Genomic DNA, 22,047 nt, shown 5'->3' on the forward strand with positions numbered 1-22,047 from the left:
CATGAAAATTCATGCACTGGAGGAGGGGATCCCTGAGCCCAGCCTTCCCCCTCTCACAGTACGGGAGCGCTCAGGGGCGGGAGGTGACCCAGCGATCAGGGGAAAACAACGACCCATCACACCTCTGCTACTGCCACTGCCGGCAGCACAAGCCTCAGCCGGCCCTGGTTACCTGCACCTCGGACCAGCCCTGGGAAGCTGGGCAGCCACCATCTGAGGGTTGCCTGTGCCTCAGGCTGGCCCTGGGCAGCTGGGGGCTGAGGGGACTAGGGGACTCTGGAGGCAGGCACGTGCATCTGCCGCCCCAGCGGAACTGAGGGGACTGAGTGCCGCCATCTTGTGGCTGTGGGCGCAGCCACCTTTGAGGGTGGAGCAGTCAATTAGCATATTCCCTCCTTATTGGCCGTGGGTGCTGCCATCTTTGCAACCACATGAGGGTCAATTAGCATATTCCCTCTTTATTAGATAGGATGACAGAATAAATAAAATATAATAATTTTACCAGTTTCTCTTCTTTTTTAAAGCTATCAGAAAAATTTAAAAGATATATGTGGTTATTATATTTCTACTGGATAGTGCTAATCTAGAACACCTTTCTTCCTGTATACACTCAACTCATTACTTAAATATTAACCTCCTCCACAAAGCCTTTTTCAAGCTTTCCCATTCCCTTCCCCCAAATTTGGAATAATTTTCCATCTACTTCATATCTACCTGTTCATGCCCGTATCACTTCCTATTTTGAATGTTTTTGGTTCATCTATAATTCTTAAGAGCAAAGATCATCATTATATTTATCTCTGTATCCCTAAGAGCCCCTGAGTCAGAACCTTGTCAAAGCAGATACTCAATACCTTCCAAAAGAAAAAACTCCAATCTCTATCAACATTGGCTATCTCAGAGAAATGGAAATAAAAAGGAAAACAGTTAACTTTCTGAGCATGTGTGTATCTATCTGTACTGAGATTGTTACAATGAATGTGCAACATTTTTTTTAACATGTTTTTGAAAAAGATGAACTTTTTTTCATTGAAAAGTCAGAAAAATTAAAAACAAGACCAATATTACCAATTAATCTTCATTAAAAGGAAGTTAGTTAAAGTTAATGGTTTTAAACAAATTATAAAATAACTGAGCTTTACAATCCATATAGCACAAATAATTTAAATTCAGCCCAAAGAATTCACTGAAGGCCCATTAGATGAGATGCTTAAACTTATCAAATCATCATTTCAGTACAGCTGAGACTAACACTGCATAAAAGAGCAAATTACGGGCACCCATAGAAAAAGTTTTCAAATGATGTAAGATTTGTTTCACATTTTCATATACATGCAAACTGTTAGCATTTATGTAAACATTTAAAACACAAATAGTGCTGAGTATTCTTTACGGATAAACATACACAGTAAAATCATAAAAAGAAAAATCTACACCAACTCTAAGAAGACAGGTGAAATGGAAAGAAGAGGAGGTATTTAACCAGGGGTGGACAAACTTTTTGACTCGAGGGCCACAATGGGTTCTTAAACTGGACCAGAGGGCCGGAACAAAAGCATGGATGGAGTGTTTGTGTGAACTAATATAAATTCAAAGTAAACATCATTACATAAAAGGGTTCGGTTTTTTTTTTTTTAGTTTTATTCATTTCAAACAGGCCGGATCCAGCCTGCGGGCCACAGTTTGCCCATGGCTGTATTTAACTCTATCTGTAATGCATTTTTCTTATTTTAAAGGACACAAATTCAATAAAATGTTAATTTTTGTCAAATTTAGGTGATAGAAAGTAATGTAATGTTAGTCTTTGTGATACTGAGAATGCTTGAAATATTCAAGAATTTTCAAACATAAATAAAATTTTTAAGCACATGTTTCATAGGACTGTTTCTCATAATGTTTCTCAAGACAGAGGGACTATATAAATCCAAAGCACATTTTAATAAAAGCAATAACACTGTGGTCTAAGTGAGTATCTCTATTCTAGTACAGTTTAGTCCAAAAAAATGAATATTTCTTATTCTTCAATATATTCTCTTTAAACTGTCTCCTTTCAAGTTTTGACAGGTATTTCTGCATCAAGGAGTAGAAGACACTCTCCAGCAACCCTGGAGTACAAGCTATGTTTGCTGACAAAACACCTTGATTGAGAAAGCCAACCCATCTCTACAAGCAGCCACACTTACTACTAATACTACCAACTCACTATTTACTTCTAATTACTATCATTATTTGAATAATTACCTTCTAACTGATGCTCTCATTTCCATTTGTACAGAAAATAAAATCTAAGAGTATCATATAGTGTCTGTTCTCTTTAAGTTCACTTTGATTTTTACGCCATGAGAATCAACAATGATCTATATTTTCATGGCTTCTGGTATAAAGCCCAGGCTCTTCACTCACACAAATTTGCTCCTAGACCAAAATGCCTACAAAGAAAGCTTTAAATCACTCCCAAAACTTTAGGATGACTTGACTTTTTTCTCCATTCATAATTTTTTTCCTCAAATCATCTTTTAATGCTCAGAGTATGTTGCCATAGAAAGAATGCTGGGTCCTGGTCAGGTGGCTCAGCTGGCTGAGTGTCATCCCATGCACCAAAAGGTTGCAGGGTCGTCCCATGCACCAAAAGGTTGCAGGTTCAATTCCTGGTCAGGGCACATACTTAGTTTGCAGGTTCCATCCCGTCTAGGCAAATATGGGAAGCAACCAATAGATGTTTCTCTCCCATATTAATATTTCTCTTTCTCTCTCACTCTCTTCCTCTCTCTAAAATCAAGAAACCTATCCTCAGGTGAGGATTAAAAAAAACAAAAAGAATGCTGGGCTTGAGATTCAGGACATCTGGATTGTAATCCTATTTTTGCCACCAAACATGTGACCTAAATCACATTCTGCTATTGCTCAGTTATCTCATTATAAATTTAAATAATTGAAACAAATTAGCAGAGTTTTAAAATCTGTAGTATAGAGCTCCATGGTTCTATATATATGAAATTTCTGCTCACTGATTTTACATGATATTTTACCTATGATTTAATTTGGAAAGAAATGGGCTTAGCTGCTTTTATAAAGTTTCAAAACTACCATCTTAGATAATTCATTGAAAGTTTCTTTTTATTACACTGTTTTTCATTTACTTTTCCATTTTAAAAGTTCTTAGCCACACCCTAGCTGATATGGCTCAACTGGTTGGAGTGTTGTGTCCTATTCAACAGAAGGTCGCAGGTTTGATTCCTGGTCAGGGCATATACCCAGGTTGTCAGTTTCATCCTCGGTCGGGCACATGCAGGAGGCAACCAATAAATGTTTTATTCTCACACTGATGTTTCTCTCTCTCTCTCTCTCTCTCTCTCTCTCTCTCTCTCTCTCTCTCCCCTTTTCCTGTCCTCTCTCTTTAAAATCAATTTTTTTAAAAGCATGTCCTTAAGTGAGGATTAAAATAAAAATTCTTAGCCACTATAATTTAAGACTAAAGACTGAAATATTTACATCTTTCAAACATGTTATTTGCCAAAATGGCAAACCAAAGGAAACCCTAATGACATAAATTTTTAATTTTTAAATTTTATTAAGTGGAGAAAATAGGCTGATTTGTGTCAGATCAAATTAATTTTAACAGCTTGGTAAGAATTTAGCCCAACTTAAAATTCTATAGTTTAGTCACTATGAAATATAGTTTCTGTGGTTACAATTAACAGGAAAAATGAAAGATATCACTATGTTAAATGAAAAGGAAAAGCTAAAATTCAACTGGTTTATGGCTCAGATTTAAAAAAAAAAAAAAAAGAGCCCTAGCCAGTTTGGTTCAATGGATAGAGCGTTGGCCTGAGGACTGACGGGTCCCAAGTTTGATTCCAGACAAGGGCACAGAGTTTGGGCTCGATTCCCAGTAGCGGGCATGTAGGAGGCAGCCAATCAATGATTCTCTCTCATCATTGATGTTTCTATCTCTCTCTCTTTCTCCCTTCCTCTCTGAAATCAATAAAAATATATTTAAAAAATAAAGACTGAAAATGAGGAAATAATGAAACATGCATGTAAATGTGAGACTCACCACAAGACTGGATTAATAAAACAAATGACTCTTCAGTCTTTTATGATTCCTAAGATAAAATATATTATAAACACTTATTTCTTATTATAAAGTACTCAGACAATTCTATTGTACATAATAAAAATAGATTACCTTATCTAGTGTTGATTCAAAAGAATCTTTCATCTGGTTATCCAATGGTGAGTCAGGAAGTGGTTTTATCTGATTATCCAAATGACAATTTTCAGGAGCTTTTTTTGTGGCTTTATTCATTTCAACTGTAGTATCACTACTTTTAACTTCTTCAGAATTAATTTCTTCCTGCTGGCAAGCTATATTTTTATCATATGGTTTTGTCCCTAAAAATGTACTTTGAGTCACTGGATGAGGCATTTCTAACGCTGGTAGTGAAAAACTAGTTCGTACTAAGCCCAATTTAGGGGAAACTTGAGAGTCCAACTTATTTTGCTGCACAGAGTTAAATTTTGAGAGTTTAATTTTAGTCCAGTTGGAGTTCTTTTTAGTTGAGCTGTTTATTCCATTTAGTACACATTTCACAGGCTTTGTTTTTCTACTGGGGAAGAAACGATTACACTGAACATCCTGATTTGTTTCCTTCTGATGAAGTATTTGTCTTTCATTATCAGCCTTTTCCAATTTTATTTCTGCAGGCTTCTCCTCCTTTACACTTTCCGTTTGTAAAGATTCCTTTTTTACCTCTACAGTATCTGACTCGATTTCACCAGCAATTTCTTCACAGAGCTGGAGAATGCTACCTCGTTTATTCTTTCCTGCTTGCTCATTATCTATACTTTGTTCAGGCACTGATGGCTGTGAACTTTTGGAGAGTTTTGCACTAGTATTTACTTGTGAATGAACCGACTTCTTCATCTCATTTTTTTGAGAGACCACTGTAGTAGCCATACTTGATCTTTTTATCTCAGAAGTTACAGGCACAGATTTTGTTTCCTCTTTTCTAATATTCTTCTGAAGACAGTTTTCAGATGCTTTTATGCACTGAGAACTACAAATATAAGTTGACTGATGCTCTATTTTGCGTTTTTTTCCTTTTGGGGAATTCACTACTTCATTAATAACTGGATTTTCATCCTCTTTAGAGTCAGATTTTATTTCCAGTACTTTTCTTTTCACATGTTTTTGACTTGTTTTAACTTTATTAGACTTATTCTGAGTATTGCTAGAGTACTCTCTTCTTGCTGGTGGCAAACTCTGTTTAACTGCCTGAACTTGACCCTGGATTTCTCTATTCCGCAGAGACCTTGTTGAAATCTCCGTAAGCTGCTGTAGTCTTTGTGATCTCCGGTTAGGCTGTTCATTTGATTTAGGGGTTTCATGCACTGATTTTTTCTGAGATTTCTTTTTTGTAGATTCTTGTTGAGAATGTCCCTTCAGAGTCACCATATTTTTATTAATGGACTTACTAGCTTTTTCATCATTGGATGCTGCCTTTGCTGACCTTGTACTCATACATGTCCCTAATTCAGGCTGATTTATTTTACTTTCACTAGAAGATTTAACCATTGACTTTATAGCTTGCTTTGGACCTGATCTCTTTGCTAGATTCTTTCCTGAACCTTGAATTTGTGCTTCTAAATTCTTATCATCACATTTTTTAATAACATTGGAGGAATTTTCTTTTGATTTCTCCTGAATGGACATTGTTCCTGAATCAGGTCCTCCTTTATTGAGTGGCTTCTGAGAGAATTTTTGTATCCTGGTAGGTGCGAATGCTGAATGTCCAGTATTATTACTGAGGAGCAGACCTTAAAAAATGACTTTGATGCCGATACACATTTTCAACAAAAATACTAGTTTGCTTCAAATAAGGTTTCTGTCATCCCTAGAATATGATAAAAGCTGGCATAAAGGCTAAAAGACATCTGCTTTACTTTGAGCAAGGCAATAGAAATTTGAAGACAATTTAATTCTAATTTGATATTTTTAGAACTTTTTGTGAAAGATACTTAATTCAGGTTCAATCTGTTTTGTTAATTTTTCATTTAATATTGGATTTCAGGTCGGCCCTATTACTGGAGGAGTTATTTATCACTGACCTCTCTGTTTTGACAAAGTTTTTGAAAACTTTTTTCTTCTGGAGTCTAGCGATATTGCACTTTGATTCATTTGAAACATGTCTTCCCTTATTTGCTGAGTCTGTTGGTTTCAAGTTCTTATATAACCTCTTTCGTTTAATAAAATATTTTATTAACATAGATTTCCTTTTGTGCTGCCATTTCTGAAAAATTAAAAAATAATAAATTTTATACAATCCAAGAAATATGGCAATGCTAATACTATACAGAAATAATCTTTATTTACATAAAATCTAACTTCTCCTTTTGAATTATTTAGTCTGTATAATTAAGGCTAAGAGAATAAAGTATCCCAAGTACATTCTTATGAATAATCAATAATGTGCCCTACATAATATGCATAGATGATGAAAATTAATTTACTTGGGGTTACTTACACTTCTGTTCCCACAAGACAAAATTGATCTTTCAGCCACCATAACTCATGAAAATTTGACAAAATCATTCCTTATATATCAACACATTACATAGCACCTACAAGAAAAAGTATTTTTAAATGTTTAAAAGGTACAGAGAAAAAATGTAATCATTCATTTACCTCCCATCAAATATCACAATCCATAATTTTACCCTGTCCTAACATTAGTCTTCAGAGCTTACTTTATACACAGCATAATTTCAGTATTTCTAACATAAAGTAAACAATGTTACATGCATCTAACAGAATAGCATGTATCAATTCTATATTGCAGGACAAAAGTCTTAATACAAAAAAGAAATAGTTAAATGTGCGTATGTGTTACACTGGTAACGTGGGCCCAGCCAGCATGGCTCAGTGGTTGAACGTCAACCTATGAACCAGGAAATCACAGTTCGGTTCCCTGTAGGGGCATATGCTTAGGTTGCAGGCTCGATCCCCAGTGTGGGGCCTGCAGCAGGATCAGTGGTTCTCTCTCATCATTGATGTTTCTGTCTCTGTTTCTGTCCCTTCCTTTTTAAAATCAATAAAAATGTATTTTTTAAAAAACTGGTAAAATAAAATACTATTGTGAGGAAAAGCAGTGCTGCATAAGTAACTCTATACATAGAAAAACAATGACAGTTAAAAAGGCATATTTAGTCCTGGCCAGTGTGGCTGAGCTGGTTGGAGCTTCATCCCTGGCACCAAAGGGTCTCAGGTTCAATTCCTGGTCAGGGCACATACCCAGATTGTGGATTCAATCCCCAGTGGGGAAATGTACAGGAGGTAACCAATCAGTGTTTCTCTCTCACATTGATGTTTCTCTTTCACTCCCTCCCTCCCTTCCTCTCTCTCTAAAATCAATTCACAATTCACAAATGCCCTGACCGGTTTGGCTCAGTGGATAGAGCGTCAGCCTGCGGACTGAGGGGTCCCAGGTTCGATTCCGGTCAAGGGCATGTACCTTGGTTGCAGGCACATCCCCTGTAGGAGGTGTGCAGGAAGCAGCTGATCGATGTTTCTCTCCCATCGATGTTTCTAACTCTCTATCCCTCTCTCTTCCTCTCTGTAAGGAATCAATAAAATATATTTAAAAAATAAAATAAAATAAAATAAATTCACAAAAATAAAATAGGTTACTTCTGAGATTTCTCCATATTTTAAGAAAAAGGCAAATTTAAACACACATTAACCTTTATTCTCATGTAAAACCTACTAAAAATACACTAGAATAAAACAAGACAAACTCATAAATCCGAAGGAAAAGAGAAAATGATAAGCAGCAGAACTACAGAAACCACAGAATCCCTCAGGATTCAGGACCTGGCAATACCAGGCTCCATAGGAGATGGGGATAAAAATGGGACTAAAAAAAAGTTAAAATGCCCTAACCGGTTTGGCTCAGTGGATAGAGTGTTGGCCTGCGGACTGAAGGGTCCCAGGTTTGATTCTGGTCAAGGGCATGTACCTTAGTTACGGGCACATCCCCAGTAGGGGGTGTGCAGGAGGCAGCTGATCGATGTTTCTCTCTCAACACTGTTTCTAACTCTCTATCCATCTCCCTTCCTCTCTGTAAAAAAATCAATAAAATATATATATTTTTTTAAAAAGTTAAAATATTGCAAGACTGCCTTTTCAGTTACAGGCACCCAGAAGACTGCCCTACATCATTCCAGGAAGACAGGAGGTATAAATCTCTAGTCAGAGTAAAACAAAAGGCTTTTCATCTGCGGGCTCAATAGTCACAGATAAAGCAATAAGTAACAAAGTGACAACAAAGAAAATAAGTAGTTCATATACTGATTGGTAAAACCCACTCCCTTCAACCTCTTTGCCTACTCAGAGACTCCTAGAGGACAGCAGCCAAGCCTATGCCTTCTACAAAAAAAAAAAAAGAAAACTGAAAGATTATTTTCTAATGAATTTGACAAGTCTAGAGAAAAGACCTAAAAAAGTACCAATAAGGCCCACAGTCAGTAAGCATAGACACATACACATACACACCAGTCAAGATGGTGGCATAGGTAAGCACAGTACTCAAATCCTCCCACAACCACATCAAGATTACAACAGAACAACCATCATTCAGAGCTGCCTGAAGTCCAGCTGAACAGAAGGCCTACAACTAAGGATATAAGGAAAAAGTCATGTTAACCCTGTCCAATAGTCTAGTACTTGGGGTTTTAGAAAACAGAGAAAAAGAATTAACAACAATTAAGAATGCAAAAAATTTTCCTAAAACTAAAAGTTCAGAAGTAAATATATATAGTAGAGGCCCGATGCACGAAATTCATGCAAGAGTAGGCCTTCCTTCCCCTGGCTGCCAGCACTGGCTTCCCTTAGCACCTGGGACCCGGGCTTCCCTCACAGCCCCAGCTTCGTCCAAAAGGATGTCTGGAGGGACATCGTCTAATTAGCATATTATGCTTTTATTATTATAGATATGCCCTTATTGACTTTCACATGAATTAGATAATTAAATAGAACTTTATATAGCACTCTTTTTTTAATATATATTTTTATTGATTTCAGAGAGGGAGAAGGAGAAACATCAATGATGAGAGAGAATCATTGATCGGCTGCCTCCTGCACACCCCACACAGGGGATTGAGCCAGCTACCTGGTCATGTGCCCTTTACCGGAATTGAACCCAAGGCCCTTCAGTTCGCAGACGCTCTATCCACTGAGCCAAACCGGCTAGGGCTATATACTGGTATAGCCACTCTTGATTCTCTACTCATGCCAATGAGTTGGCAATTGAAGTACTAAGGATATTTTCAAATATTTCTTTCTTAGTACCATCAACTTTTGGAGTATATAAACCAAAAAAGCAAGTATCATGATATATAGGGTGACACAAGAAGTTGCTCACTAAATTCAGCAAATAGTTTTTAACAGTGTTACAGAGATGATACAATCAAACAAGGAGAAGTAATAAAAATTTAAAAGGCAGAAAATTATTATTTGCAGAAAAAAAATTTAAAACAATAGAAAAACTATTAGGTATGTGGATTCAATATGGTGAATAAGTAAAAAGTAAACATCGAGATCAAAAGCTTTAAATAAATAATAATCAGCTGAGATATATAGAAAATAAAGTATCACATACCAGTTTCAAAAATACATACATAAATCAAAAAAAGTAATGGGGTGTCCTTGACCAAAATTGAATCCGGGACCCTTCAAGTCCGCAGGCTGACACTCTATTCCACTGAGCCCAAACGGGTTGCGGGCTCGATCCCCAATAGGGGGCATGCAGGAGGCAGCCAATCAATGATACTCTCTCATCATTAATGTCTCTCTCTCTCTCCCTCTCCCTTCCTCTCTGAAATAAATAAAAATATGTATTTTTTAAAAAGTAATAGGGTGTAGACTTGTGCTTGCTGATATTGAAATACATTTAACAATTTAGCTCCAACATATCAATAAGAGATTAATGGAAAAGAGACTCCAAAAACAGGCCCAAAATGCATAAGGAAATTTAGTACATATAAAGTTGGTATTAATTTCATATTAATGAAGAAACGATTATTCAACAATTGGTGTTAAGACAACCAGGTAACCATCTGGGTAATTTTGGTTTAAGAGTGAGGTAATAGCCCTGGCTGGTGTGGCTCAGATGGTTGGGAGTGTCATCCAGTGCACCAGAGGTCCTGGGTTCAATCCCAGAAGGCAACTGATCGATGCATCTCTCCCATATCAATGCCTCTCTCTCTCTCTCTTTCTGTCTCCCTCCCTCCCTAAAATCAATTTTTTTTTAAACAGTGAGATGATGTCCAGAAAAAATGTAATCATTAAAAATTAAACCAGCCCTGCCCTAACCGGTTTGGCTCAGTGGATAGAGAGCATCGTCCTGCGATCTGAAAGGTCCCAGGTTCGATTCCAGTCAAGGGCATGTACCTTGGTTGTGGGCACATCCCCAGTAGGGGGTGTGCAGGAGGCAGCTGATCGATGTTTGTCATCGATGTTTCTAACTCTCTATCCCTCTCCCTTCTTCTCTGTAAAAAATAAAATATATTTTTTAAAAATTAAACCATAAAAACAGTGCGCAAGATAATATTTATTTTCAGAGAGGGAAAGGCTTTCAAGTCTTGTCACAAAATTCAAAAGCCAAGTTAGAGAGTCAAAACTGGGGGAAAATATTGGCCAAAAACAGCAAAAATTAATACATACTATATTCACAGAAAAAAAAAAGACGAGAGATGGCTAATGTGATAACATAATAATATAAATGTAAAAGAACTATGGGAACAAGTGTCAGCAGAAAAAAGCTTACTTTTCACTATATATCCACTTAATGTTTTGTTATGTAAACATATAACCTTGTCAAAAAATTAAAATGTAAGTAAAATTTCTCCCTGAAAATACAAAGTATATTTGATACACTAATAATCATCTTGGAAAGCACCAAGTTATAAAAGTATAAATCACTTACCTTACTGAAATGGAAATCACATGTCACTTTTTTCTTTAAGTTGACTGGTGATGCTTCTAATGAATGATGCTTCTAATAACTTCCCGTTTGTTTGGAAATTAATCTTTAAAAAAAAAAAAAAGTCTATAGCTAAGATAAAACAATCTATTAAAAAACATGAGAATACAAAAACAATATTTCCTATTAACTGATATATTAGAACAACTTAGACTAAGCAATACTAAGTAAACAATGGCCTAATGACAATTTTCATGATTATATGGAAAACATCACACAGCTGCAATACGGGCACCATCTCATTTTACACTGTTTAATAGACATGGGTTTTCTTCAAAAATAATCACCTCCTTGAAAGGAATTTATTTCCCTTCCCAACTGATGCTAAACTTGGCCACATGCCTTACTTTGGCCCCATGGTGGGCAAAGTATATTTCCCTGCCTCCATGCCTTGGTCATCTTATCTGTTTTGGCCAATAGAATGTTAGCAGAAATTATGCAAACAAAGGTTTGATATATCTTTGTGCAACTGAGCTTGCCTCCTTCTACCTCTGCCATCACTATGACAAGAGTTTCACCAGGTGGACACTGCCCTTTCAACCTAGGCCCCAGAATAAACACAAAAGAATAGAACTGAGCCAAATCCCAAATAAGGTGACAAGCCCAACCTACAATGAGAAGCAAAGCCCACCCAAATTACTATCTTAATTTTCTTTATTACTTTAGCACTAAAAATCCTAATTTTTAAATTGATAAATTACATGACTGTACTTCTTTTCCTCTCAATTTCTAAATATTTAGAAATATTTTATTTAGAAACACTTGGCAGTTGGCACCTACCTTAGAAAAGAGGTAAATTAATACACAAATCTACAGTAATTGTCAATCAACTGTTCAGGTATGCTAAGGACAATTTTACTTTAATTTGCCGAACGTGCTAAATCATCACTAATCCAGCATTATACAACTTAATAACCACCTTAGTATTAAATAAAACCTTGCAATCAAAAACAAAAATGCATTCTCTAACCTGTTAACAAACTAAAATGCCCCCCCCAACCCATAGCGAGCTTATTACTATAATCCTAATGAAATCATATTGGGGCCCAAAAAACCCCACAATATTCAAACTTTACATAAAATGATCACTTCGGAAAACCCATAACATTTTCATTTTACAATAGAAAGATATTTAAAAGACACACGTTAGAAAGAATTTAAGAGTATACCCAATTTCCCATAGTACTTTATAATAAAATGTACTCAAATGTTAATCATGCCCAGCTGGTGTGGCTCAGTGGTTGAGCATGGACCTATGAACCAAGAGGTTGCAGTTTGATTCCCAGTCAGGACACATGCCTGGGGTTGCAAGCTCCATTCCCAGTGCGGGGCATACAGGAGGGAGCTGATCAATGATTCTCTCTCATTTATGATTCTCTCTTTCTCACTTCCTCTCTGAAATGAATAAAAATACATATTTTAAAAAATTCACCTCTTTATACAATACGCTTTTTTCCTGTAATAAATTACCAAGCTGAAAAGGGTCATCCAGGAAAGGAGTTAATGGCATTTATTTAGTAGGGTCCTTTTTCAATTCTTCTGGAAGCATAGTTTATGTATTTAAACTAGAGGCCCAGTGCACGAAATTCATGCATGGGGGGTGTCCCTCAGCCCAGCCTGCATCCTCTCCAATCCGGGACCCCTCAGGGGATAACTGGCAGTCAGCCATCCCTCTTGCAATCCAGGACCACTGGCTCCTAACCGCTCACCTGCCTGCCTGTCTGCTGCCCCTAATTGCTCCTCTGCCTGCCTGCCTGATGCCCCTAACTGCTCCTCTGCCTGCCAGCCTGATCCCCCTAACTGCTCCTCTGCCTGCCTGCCTGCTGCCCCTAACTGCTCCTCTGCCTGCCAGCCTGATCCCCCTAACTGCCTCTGCCTCAGCCCCACCACCCTGGCTTTGTCCAGAAGGACATTGGGAAGTTGTCTGGTCTAATTAGCATATTACCCTTTTATTAGTATAGAAGGTGCCTAGCAGAAAATCTTGTATGGGGCTGGTGTTAAAAAACTTACTGTTCACTACATAATTATAATGCTGATCAATGAGGAATGACAGCATATTTTCCTCAGCCAGGAATGATTAAAGTGGACAGAAGCTCATAAGCCAGGGCAAGTTTTGTCCTAAAAAGGGTATTTCCAAAGCACACACCTGACCTAAGGAATAAATACAGTACTGCATTCTGCCTGAAAGGAGTGTTTCTGTTAGTTTTCTTATTTCCTCACATGCTGTAAAGTTGAATTTGCAGCTTCCAAATTAAGCGTTTTTAAAGCACTTTTCATCCTATTCCTGTAACTAATTCCATGGTGAGAATTTTCAAGTTTCTCGAATTAAAAAAAGTTCCATTGGTGTTGCAACCCTTTGTAAAACAGAAACCCAGGACCAAATCAGAAGGGTGAATTACAGCAAAGTAGTTCACTGCAACCACGATGTTTTAAACTGACCAGTGTTTCATCCCGTTTTTTTAAAAATTAACTTAGATGGGGAAAACAAGACCCACACTTTACCATTCCACTAAGTAGCATTCTTTTATTGGTTTCAGCAAAGGGGAATTTACTTACTGAAATATGATTTGATCACATTTAAATACTGTGTGCTGCAATGACTTCCTGCTGAAAGTGCCCCATTTCAGCTACCTGAGCGCTACAGAAAACAAGTACGTACTTCTCAAATCTCAACCATGTACCTCCTTCCCCTCCCCCGCGGCGCCTCCCCCTCTCCCGGAACACACTGTGAGCGCAGGGCTTTCAGAACTCCGCGTTTACGGGTGGGGGTGGGGGAGACGAGAGGCTGGGAGTCTGGAGTGGGAGAGTTCCCAATCTTTGGACCTGCTATCCCATTCTGCCCGAGTAAAACAAACCCTCGCTGTCAAATCATTTTATGAATGGTAAAAGTCGAGCACCAATTCCCTTCTCGTCGCATCTATCCCTATCAATCTCATCATGGCCCCTATACCCAGGGAGGTCTAACCTGTGCCCAGACCTCATCTCCGGACCAAACCACCCTCCGACCGTGACCCTGGCCCCCGCCCCCTCCCAGGCCAAAGACCGTGGGAACCAGCCCCCAGGCCCGCCCGGCGGCCGGCAGAGCTGTGCTCGCGGTCCCGGCGGGGCCAGCGGCTGGCGGCGGGGCCGGGCAGCCGCCGCAGGAACCGCCGCGCAGGGAAGTCACCGGGGGGCGGAAACGAGGCCGGGCTACCTGCGGGCCGGCGCCGCCCGCAGCCGCAATGGCTGCACGCCACCTGGGGCCGCCGGGGAGCCCCAGCCTAGCCCCGTCCTCGGCCGCGGTCCCTCATTCCCGCGGACCGCCCAGCAAACAGCAGCAGCAGCAGGTGAAGCGGCGACGGGGCAGCCGAGACGCGCAGGTTGTTTGCTTACCGCAGGCGACGGCGCGTCGCAGCCGCCCGCTGCCTCTCAGGGGCTCCGGGAGCGGGACCAGCGGAGTAGGAAGAGGCGTGCGAGGCGGCGAGACCCCAGGGTGGGACAGGTGGGGCGAGCGGTCCGGCTCTCCGCGCGGCTGGCAAGAGGGAAATGAGGGCGCAGGCGGCACGACAGCTAGCGGCGGGGCGGTCGGGACGCTCGCGGACCTTCCTCACGCCTGGCCGAGGGTCCAACGCGAGCCGGCAGACCGCCTCACATCCGGGTATCAGGAGACACTCAGCTGCTTCTGCCGGGACCGCCGTCTCCTCCGCGGCGCAGAAACGCCAAACTTCCGGCGACGACGGCGACGCCTCAGCCGTCAGATGGGAGTTACCTGCGACTGTCTTGGGCGCGCTTGCGCAACGCTCCCCCTCGACTCGCACGGGCTCAGCTGACGTGCCCTGAAGACGAAGATGGCCGCCACGCTCGCTGCGTGTCACGCAGTTTTTCACTCCGGCCGGGACGGCGGGGCGTCGGGGGAAAGGCGAGCCGGCGTCCACCCCAGGCGCAGGCGCGGTGGGAGGCCTCGCGTGCGGGCACCGCGGGTGGGCGCCTCGCTGGGAAGCGGCTGCGCCCCCTGGCGGTGGCCGCTTGCACTTCTCGGGGTCGTCTCTTGGAATAAAGCCACCCACGCCCCCAGCGGTGGTAGTTTGTGCTGGAAACGCGTCGCCGCTGGGGCCTTTGTCGGTGGTAGGGACTGCTCTCTGCGACCTCTAATGCAAATGCCTTTTAATCTTAATGGTCCAGTGTAAAGAAAAAGGGGAGGTAATTGACCCTTCTCTTTCCTTCCCCTGCATTGCACTCCAGCGCCTCCAAAAAATGACAGTTTCACCTTCTTGTACACGTTCCCCCTTGTAAACCAGAGCACAAGAATCCACAAGAAATTGTAGAATATTCCACTGGATTTAGTCATAGCGGGTATTCAAACAAAGCTTTGGCCTCTTCCAAGCCTCTAAAGATAGAATCCAGGCCCTGACCGGTTTGGCTCAGTGGACAGAGCGTCAGCCTGCGGACTGAAGGGTCCGGGGTTCGATTCCAGTCAAGGGCATGTACCTTGGTTGTGGGCACATCCCCAGTAAGGAGTGTGCAGAGGCAGCTGATTGATGTTTCTAACTCTCTATCCCTCTCCCTTCCTCTCTGTAAAAAATCAATAAAATATATTTTTTTTAAAAAAGATAGAATCCAGGGTGTTCTATCACCAGAATTCGTGGTTCCCACACTGCTTTTAAACACTTTTCTATGCTACTCTTTCTGATTTGCAGAACTGTGAGGATGGATAAATCGGTATTCTTGCCTTTGAGAATCTGAAGAGAGGGTCATAGGTGAGTTCTCCCCTTCCTGCCTTCCTTTTTTGAAACTCAGTACAATCAAAATGTGTTCTAAGTTTGTCAAGCCTGATGTTTTTCTAACAATACATCTTCCCACAAAACTTTATTGAGCTGCTTGTCAATTTAGCCTGGCAAGAGTCTATGGTTTAAAAACAAAAGCAAAAATTAGTCTTGGTGGGTGAGACCATTGCCCACATCATCAAACATATTACTTGTCAAAAACCTGCCTGTTATTCCCACTACAATCTCCAGTCCCTGATAATTATACTTTAATGACATATGCCAAATGGCTTAAATTAGGAGAAACAAACTCAGTAATAGACTGCCAATCTAGTCAAAACTGGTTATCTACCAGAGTATCTGGTCTATATTTGCCTTTACCTTTAGATTGTCAGACAACTGGTGGGATTTCTTTTCATGTGTAAACTTTATCTTTAGTAACTCAAATTCTGGCATACAGACACACAAACCGTATTTACAAGTTTACATTCCCACAAAATAGGCCTCTGCTTCTGAGTGATGCATTCCACATGTATTGGCCACAATCAAGAGCACAGGAATCCTTATGAATGTCAGACCATATGAAATCGTGTGCATTTATTTTTTATACAACTGTAATGGTCTTTCTCACATCCCTACACAAATGAAAGTCCCTACTTGTAACTCAAAATTGAAAATGTCATCTCCTGTATTTAAGTTGTTTTCCTTCCTCACACCAAACTGCAGAATGTACTTTTCTACACTTGCTTGTCATTAGAACATCTACTTCCAAAAAACTAATAATGGAATGGTTGCATTCTCATTTCCTTGTCCTTTTTCTTTCTTGTAGGCAATCTAAATGCCTGTAACATGTAACCTCTACTAACTCCCAAAAGTCAGTTATTTTCGGACTGACCTTCCAGCTAGCAGCAAATCAAGGCTTTTTTTTTTTGTTATATCACTCTTGTTGACTTTAATTCGGGACAGTCTTATAAGATGAGAATAAAAATTCTAAAAAAAATTCAAGGTAGAAAATAAAAAAACAAGAGCCCTAGCCAGTTTGGCTTAGTGGATAGAGCTTCAGCCTGTAGACTGAAGGGCCCCAGGTTCAATTCCAGTAAAGGGCACATGCCAGAGTTGCGGGCTCAATCCCTAGTAGGGGGCATGCAGGAGGCGGCCGATCAGTGATTCTCTCTCATCATTGATGTTTCTGTCTCCCTCTCCCTTCCTATCTCTGAAATCAATCAATACATTTTAAAAAAGAAAAGAAAAACAGCTGAAACCGGTTTGGCTCAGTGGATAGAGTGTCGGCCTGCGGACTGAGGGGTCCCAGGTTCGATTCCGGTCAAGGGCATGTACCTGGGTTGCGGGCACATCCCCAGTAGGAGATGTGCAGGAGGCGGCTGATCGATGTTTCTCTCCCATCTATGTTTCTAACTCTCTATCTCTCTCCCTTCCTCTCTGTAAAAAATCAATAAAATATATTTAAAAAAAAAAAAAGAAAAGAAAAACAGGAAAAGTATAACAATTTGGTATAAATCAACTAACAGTGACATTTCATTTTGCTGTCTTCTGGGACACCTGCCACTAACACATACAAGGAATAATGCTGGCCTCACATACTTAAGAAGGAATAAGTAGCTATTAGCTTGATTAAAGAACTGAATATACAAAAGTCTGGAGAGGAGAGTGAGCTAATGAGTTTCTGAAACTCAAATATTCCAATTCTATTGAGGGGAACAGTATTAAGAGGTAGGCAGAGCTCAAATTAGGAAGAGCTTGAGGATAATACCTGTGCTCAGTACTACGGATACTGCAATGAACAATACACACAAGGTCTCTTTCCTCATGCAGCATACTTTTTTTTTTTTTTTGCTTTTTATTGAATTTATTTGTGTTACATTTGTTAATAAAATTATATAGGTTTCAGGTGTACAATTCTATAATACATTATCTGTATATTGTAGTGTGTGTTTACCACCCCAAGTCATGTATCTTTCTATCACCATTTATCCCCCCAGTACCCTCTCCTACTTCCCTCTACTCCCATTTTCCTCTGGTAATGACCATACTGCTGTCTGTCTGAGGTTTTTTTTTCTGGGGTTTTTGGGTTTGTTTGGTTTTTTTGCTTAATCCCTTCCCCTTTTTCTTTCTTTTTTTTAATTTTTTTTTTATTGATTTCAGAGAGGATAGGAGAGGGAGAGAGAGAGATAGAAACATTAATGATGAGAGAGAATCATTGATGGGCTGCCTGCTGCTCAGACCCTACTATGGTTCGATTCCACAACCCGGGCATGTGCCCTTGACTGGAATCAAACCTGGGACCCTTCAGTCTGTAGGCCAATGCTCTATCCCAGGGGTCCTCAAACTTTTTAAACAGGGGGCCAGTTCACTGTCCCTCAGACCATTGGAGGGCCGGACTATAGTTTTAAAAAAAACTATGAACAAATTCCTATGCACACTGCACATATCTTATTTTGAAGTAAAAAAACAAAACGGGAACAAATACAATATTTGTATTTGCATGTGGCCCGCGGGCCGTAGTTTGAGGACCTCTGCTCTATCCACTGAGCTAAACCATCTAGGGCAATCCCTTCCCATTTTTCACCCAGCACCCTTACCCCTTCCCCTCTGACAGCTATAAGTTTGTTTCTAAGATTGTTTTGTTCATTATATTCCACATATAGGTGAAATCATGTGGTATTAGTCTTCCTCAGACTGACTTATTTCACTTAGCTTAGTACTCCCCAAGTCCATCTATGCAGTTGCAAAAGATAAAATTTCCTTCTTTTTATGGCTGAGTAGTATTCCATTGTGTAATGTACCACAGCTTTTTTTAAAAAAATATATTTTATTGATTTTTTTACAGAGAGGAAGGGAGAGGAATAGAGAGTTAGAAACATCGATAAGAGAGAAATATCAATCAGCTGCCTCCTGCACACCCCCTACTGGGGATGTGCCCGAAACCAAGGTACATGCCCTTGACTAGAATCAAACCTGGGACCTTTTAGTCCGCAGGCCAACGCTCTATCCACTGAGCCAAACCGGTTGCAGCTGTGGGCAAACTACGGCCCACGGGCCGGATCCGGTCCGTTTGAAATGAATAAAACTAAAAAAAAAAAAAGACCGTACCCTTTTATGTAATGATGTTTACTTTGAATTTATATTAGTTCACACAAACACTCCATCCATACTTTTGTTCTGGCCCTCCGGTCCAGTTGAAGAACCCATTGTGGCCCTCAAGTCAAAAAGTTTGCCCACCCCTGGGTTAGAGCGTAACACAGCTTTTTGATCCACACATCTACAGATGGGCACTTAGGCCGTGCAGCATGTATTCTAATGGGAGAGACATTCAGTTATTTCACAAATATTGAGGGCACATTGTGCGCAAGACACTCTTCTAAATGATGGAAATGCAGAAGTGAATAAAACAGATACAATCCTTGCCTTAGGCAGTTTATATTCTTGTATCAGACAATACATAAGTAAACAAATAATTAAATGCAAGCAAGGAAATACATATGGGGATTAACAGAGCAGCACTGTCTAATCAAACTTTCTTTGAGGGTGGAAATGTTCTATATCTGCACGGTCCAGAAGGGTAACCATAGCCACATATGGCTATTGAGCACATAAAATATCATCATTGTAGCTGAGGAACTGAATTTTTAATTCTTTTTTTTCTTTTCAGAGAGGAAGGTAGATGGAGAGAGAGACAGAAACATCAATGATGCGAGAGAATCATTGATCGACTGCCTCCTGCATGACCCTTGCTGAGGATGGAGCCTACAATCAGGGTATGTGCCTTGACCTGGAATTGAACCGTGACCTCCTGATTTATAAGTCAATGCTCAACCATTGACCCACACCAGCCAGACTGATTTTTTAATTTCATGTAATTTTAATTTGAACACCCACATTTAGTCACTATTTTTAATCCAGGGGCTCATTAATACCAGCTTTGTTTTCTTAAAACTTTTATTTTCAAAATATGTTTGTTTGTTTCTATTATTGATTTTAGAGAAAGAGGGAACAATTGATTCTCTGCCTCCTGCACGTCCCCACTGGGGATCAAGCCTGAAAGCTAGGCTTGTGTCCTGACATGTAATTGAACCAACAACCTCTCAGTGTATGGGATGACACCCAACCAAATGAGCCACATCGGCCAGGGCTTAAAACTTTCTTAAGATTGGTTCTTCTCTTAGGGAATTTCCAATAACTACCTCTCCATTCACATCCAAAAGGAAAGATTATTTCCCTTCAAAGGTTTGATTAATCAGTTTACATCCCAAGCTCACTGTGGACAAAGGAATAGAATGTGATTATTGACATAAGGGTAGAGTCAGCTTCCTTAGGATCACATGAATCCCCAGATGATTACTGGAAACTGTTGTGAAGAGAAGGGATAGGTGTTGAGAAGACAGCACACAAACGTTCATTATAGCCTTCCTCATCAATTGTCATCCTCAACTGAAGGCTTGTTAGTGTTAAAAAAACAAAATTCAAGTAAATTTGAATATCTAATTGGCTTTGTTAAGGAACTCATGAATCAGGCAGCATCCCATTTAGCAAGTAGGGGGGCTACAAAATGGAAGCAGGTTGGGGCAAGGAAGCTATTAATGAAAGAAAAGAAGCCAGGACATCTTTGGGGGAAGAGAAGTGAAAGGGTTGTTAATATGTAGATTGTCTCTTCTATCCAGGGAGAATGGAGAGAGCCTGGATGACAGACTGCTAAGTGCTTGACAAGAAATTCCACACTGGCTCATTCAGGTTATGTTTCTGGGAGAGATTGAAACTGCAATTATATCAGATATAAATCTAGGTTTGGTATTATCAGCTGTTAACACAAATTACTACATTTGGAGCCTGTGGTTTTTTCTTTAACATTAGAAATGCAGAATTTGAGACTTCAGGCTAACTGAATCAGAATTTTCATTCTCAAGTTTCATCGAGTCTTTATGCCCATTGAGGTTTTTTGTTTGTTTGTTTGAATCTTCGCTTGAGAATTGTTTTTGTTGATTTTAGAGAAAGGAAGGGAGAAGAGGGAGGGAGAGAAACATCCATCAGTTGCCTCCCGAACATGCCCCAACTGGGGATTAAACCCAAAACCTAGGTATGTGCCCTGACCGGGAATAGAACCTGCAACCTTTTGGCTCCAACCGAATGAGCCACCTAGCCAGAGCTGCCCATTAAAGTTTGATGAGCATTGCTTTACAACATTCCTGAGTTCCGAGGACAAAAGATGAAGTTCAGGCTTGAAGATACAAATTAAAACCATGGTTTTGGAGGAGATCATCTAGGCCAGCGGTTCTCAACCTGTGGGTCGCGACCCCTCTGGCGGTCGAACGACCCTTTCACAGGGGTCGCCTAAGACCATCCTGCAGATCAGATACTTACATGACGATTCATAACAGTAGCAACACGACAGTTATGAAGTAGCCACGGAAATAATTTTATGGTTGGGTCACAGCATGAGGAACTGTATCTAAAGGGCCAGAAGGTGGAGAACCACTGCTCTGGGCCTAAGGAGAAAGCATCCATAAGGAGACTACATCCAGGGTAATCTCTGAAGCGCACCGACATGTAATGGCTCAGTAGAGGATGCGGCCGCTGGGGCCGAAGAAGAGCAGCTCGTGGGATCGGAATGAAGCCAGGTGTGCTCTGCATCCTGCAAGCCAAACCAGGAGGGCGTTTCCAAAGGGGAGGACCTTGTTGAATGCTCCTGATGTGTTGAGTAAGATGAGGAAAAAGTGTGTCTTGGAGGTTTTTGATAACCTTTAGAAAAGCCATTTCAGGGTAGCTTGCAGAGTGAATCGGAGGTGATAAAAACAAGTAGAGACAGGTCATTCAGGAGGCTTTTCTGAGAAAGAAGTCTGGCAGTCGCTGGTGCTACACCAGAGAACTTTGTTTTGTTTGTAAGATAAATGTGTATGCTGGTGGAAAAAGTCCAGCGGACAGGGAGAAATTGATGATTCAAGTCCAAAGGGGATAACTGAGTGAGTGAGATGTTTAACTGAGTGAGTGAGATGTTTAAGGAAACGAGAGGTGGGATTCATACTACAACAAAGAGGAATTTGCCTTTGAAAGGAGCAAGAATACGCCTACCCTTGTAACAGGAAGGAAAGCAGAAGGATGGATGCAGTTTCCTGGAAGAGGTAGGAAACATGGGCGGACTGATTTGGGAGAGGGACTTGGACTGTAAAAGGTTGGAGAAGAAGAGAAGAAAGAAGGCATAAATTTTAAAAAAAAAACTCATTAGAGAAGCATAACACAATATCTGGGTA

At 40.4% G+C, this 22,047-nt stretch overlaps 1 protein-coding gene across 7 annotated transcripts in view; it reads right to left on the minus strand.

Moving 5' to 3' along the window:
- Positions 1–14,553, minus strand: part of ESCO1 (establishment of sister chromatid cohesion N-acetyltransferase 1) — a 37,509-nt gene extending 22,956 nt beyond the window's left edge. For 6 of the 7 annotated variants that reach the window (XR_004969887.1, XR_004969888.1, XR_004969886.1 and 3 more), the window contains exons 1-4: positions 14,415–14,553; positions 10,986–11,088; positions 6,528–6,624; positions 4,190–6,293 (exon numbers count right to left, since the gene is read on the minus strand). Coding sequence is in view for 4 of the 7 variants with exons in the window: in XM_036321682.1 (XP_036177575.1) it covers positions 4,190–5,716 (1,527 nt within the window). In the remaining 3 variants the exon portion in view is untranslated. The remainder of the gene's footprint in view (positions 1–4,189; positions 6,294–6,527; positions 6,625–10,985; positions 11,089–14,414) is intronic. The other variant, XM_036321680.1, reaches the window with a different exon arrangement.
- Between the last annotated feature and the right edge of the window lie 7,494 nt (positions 14,554–22,047).

This window comes from Myotis myotis, unplaced genomic scaffold (genome assembly GCF_014108235.1).
Source record: "Myotis myotis isolate mMyoMyo1 unplaced genomic scaffold, mMyoMyo1.p scaffold_m19_p_9, whole genome shotgun sequence".
Classification (NCBI taxonomy): domain Eukaryota; kingdom Metazoa; phylum Chordata; class Mammalia; order Chiroptera; family Vespertilionidae; genus Myotis; species Myotis myotis.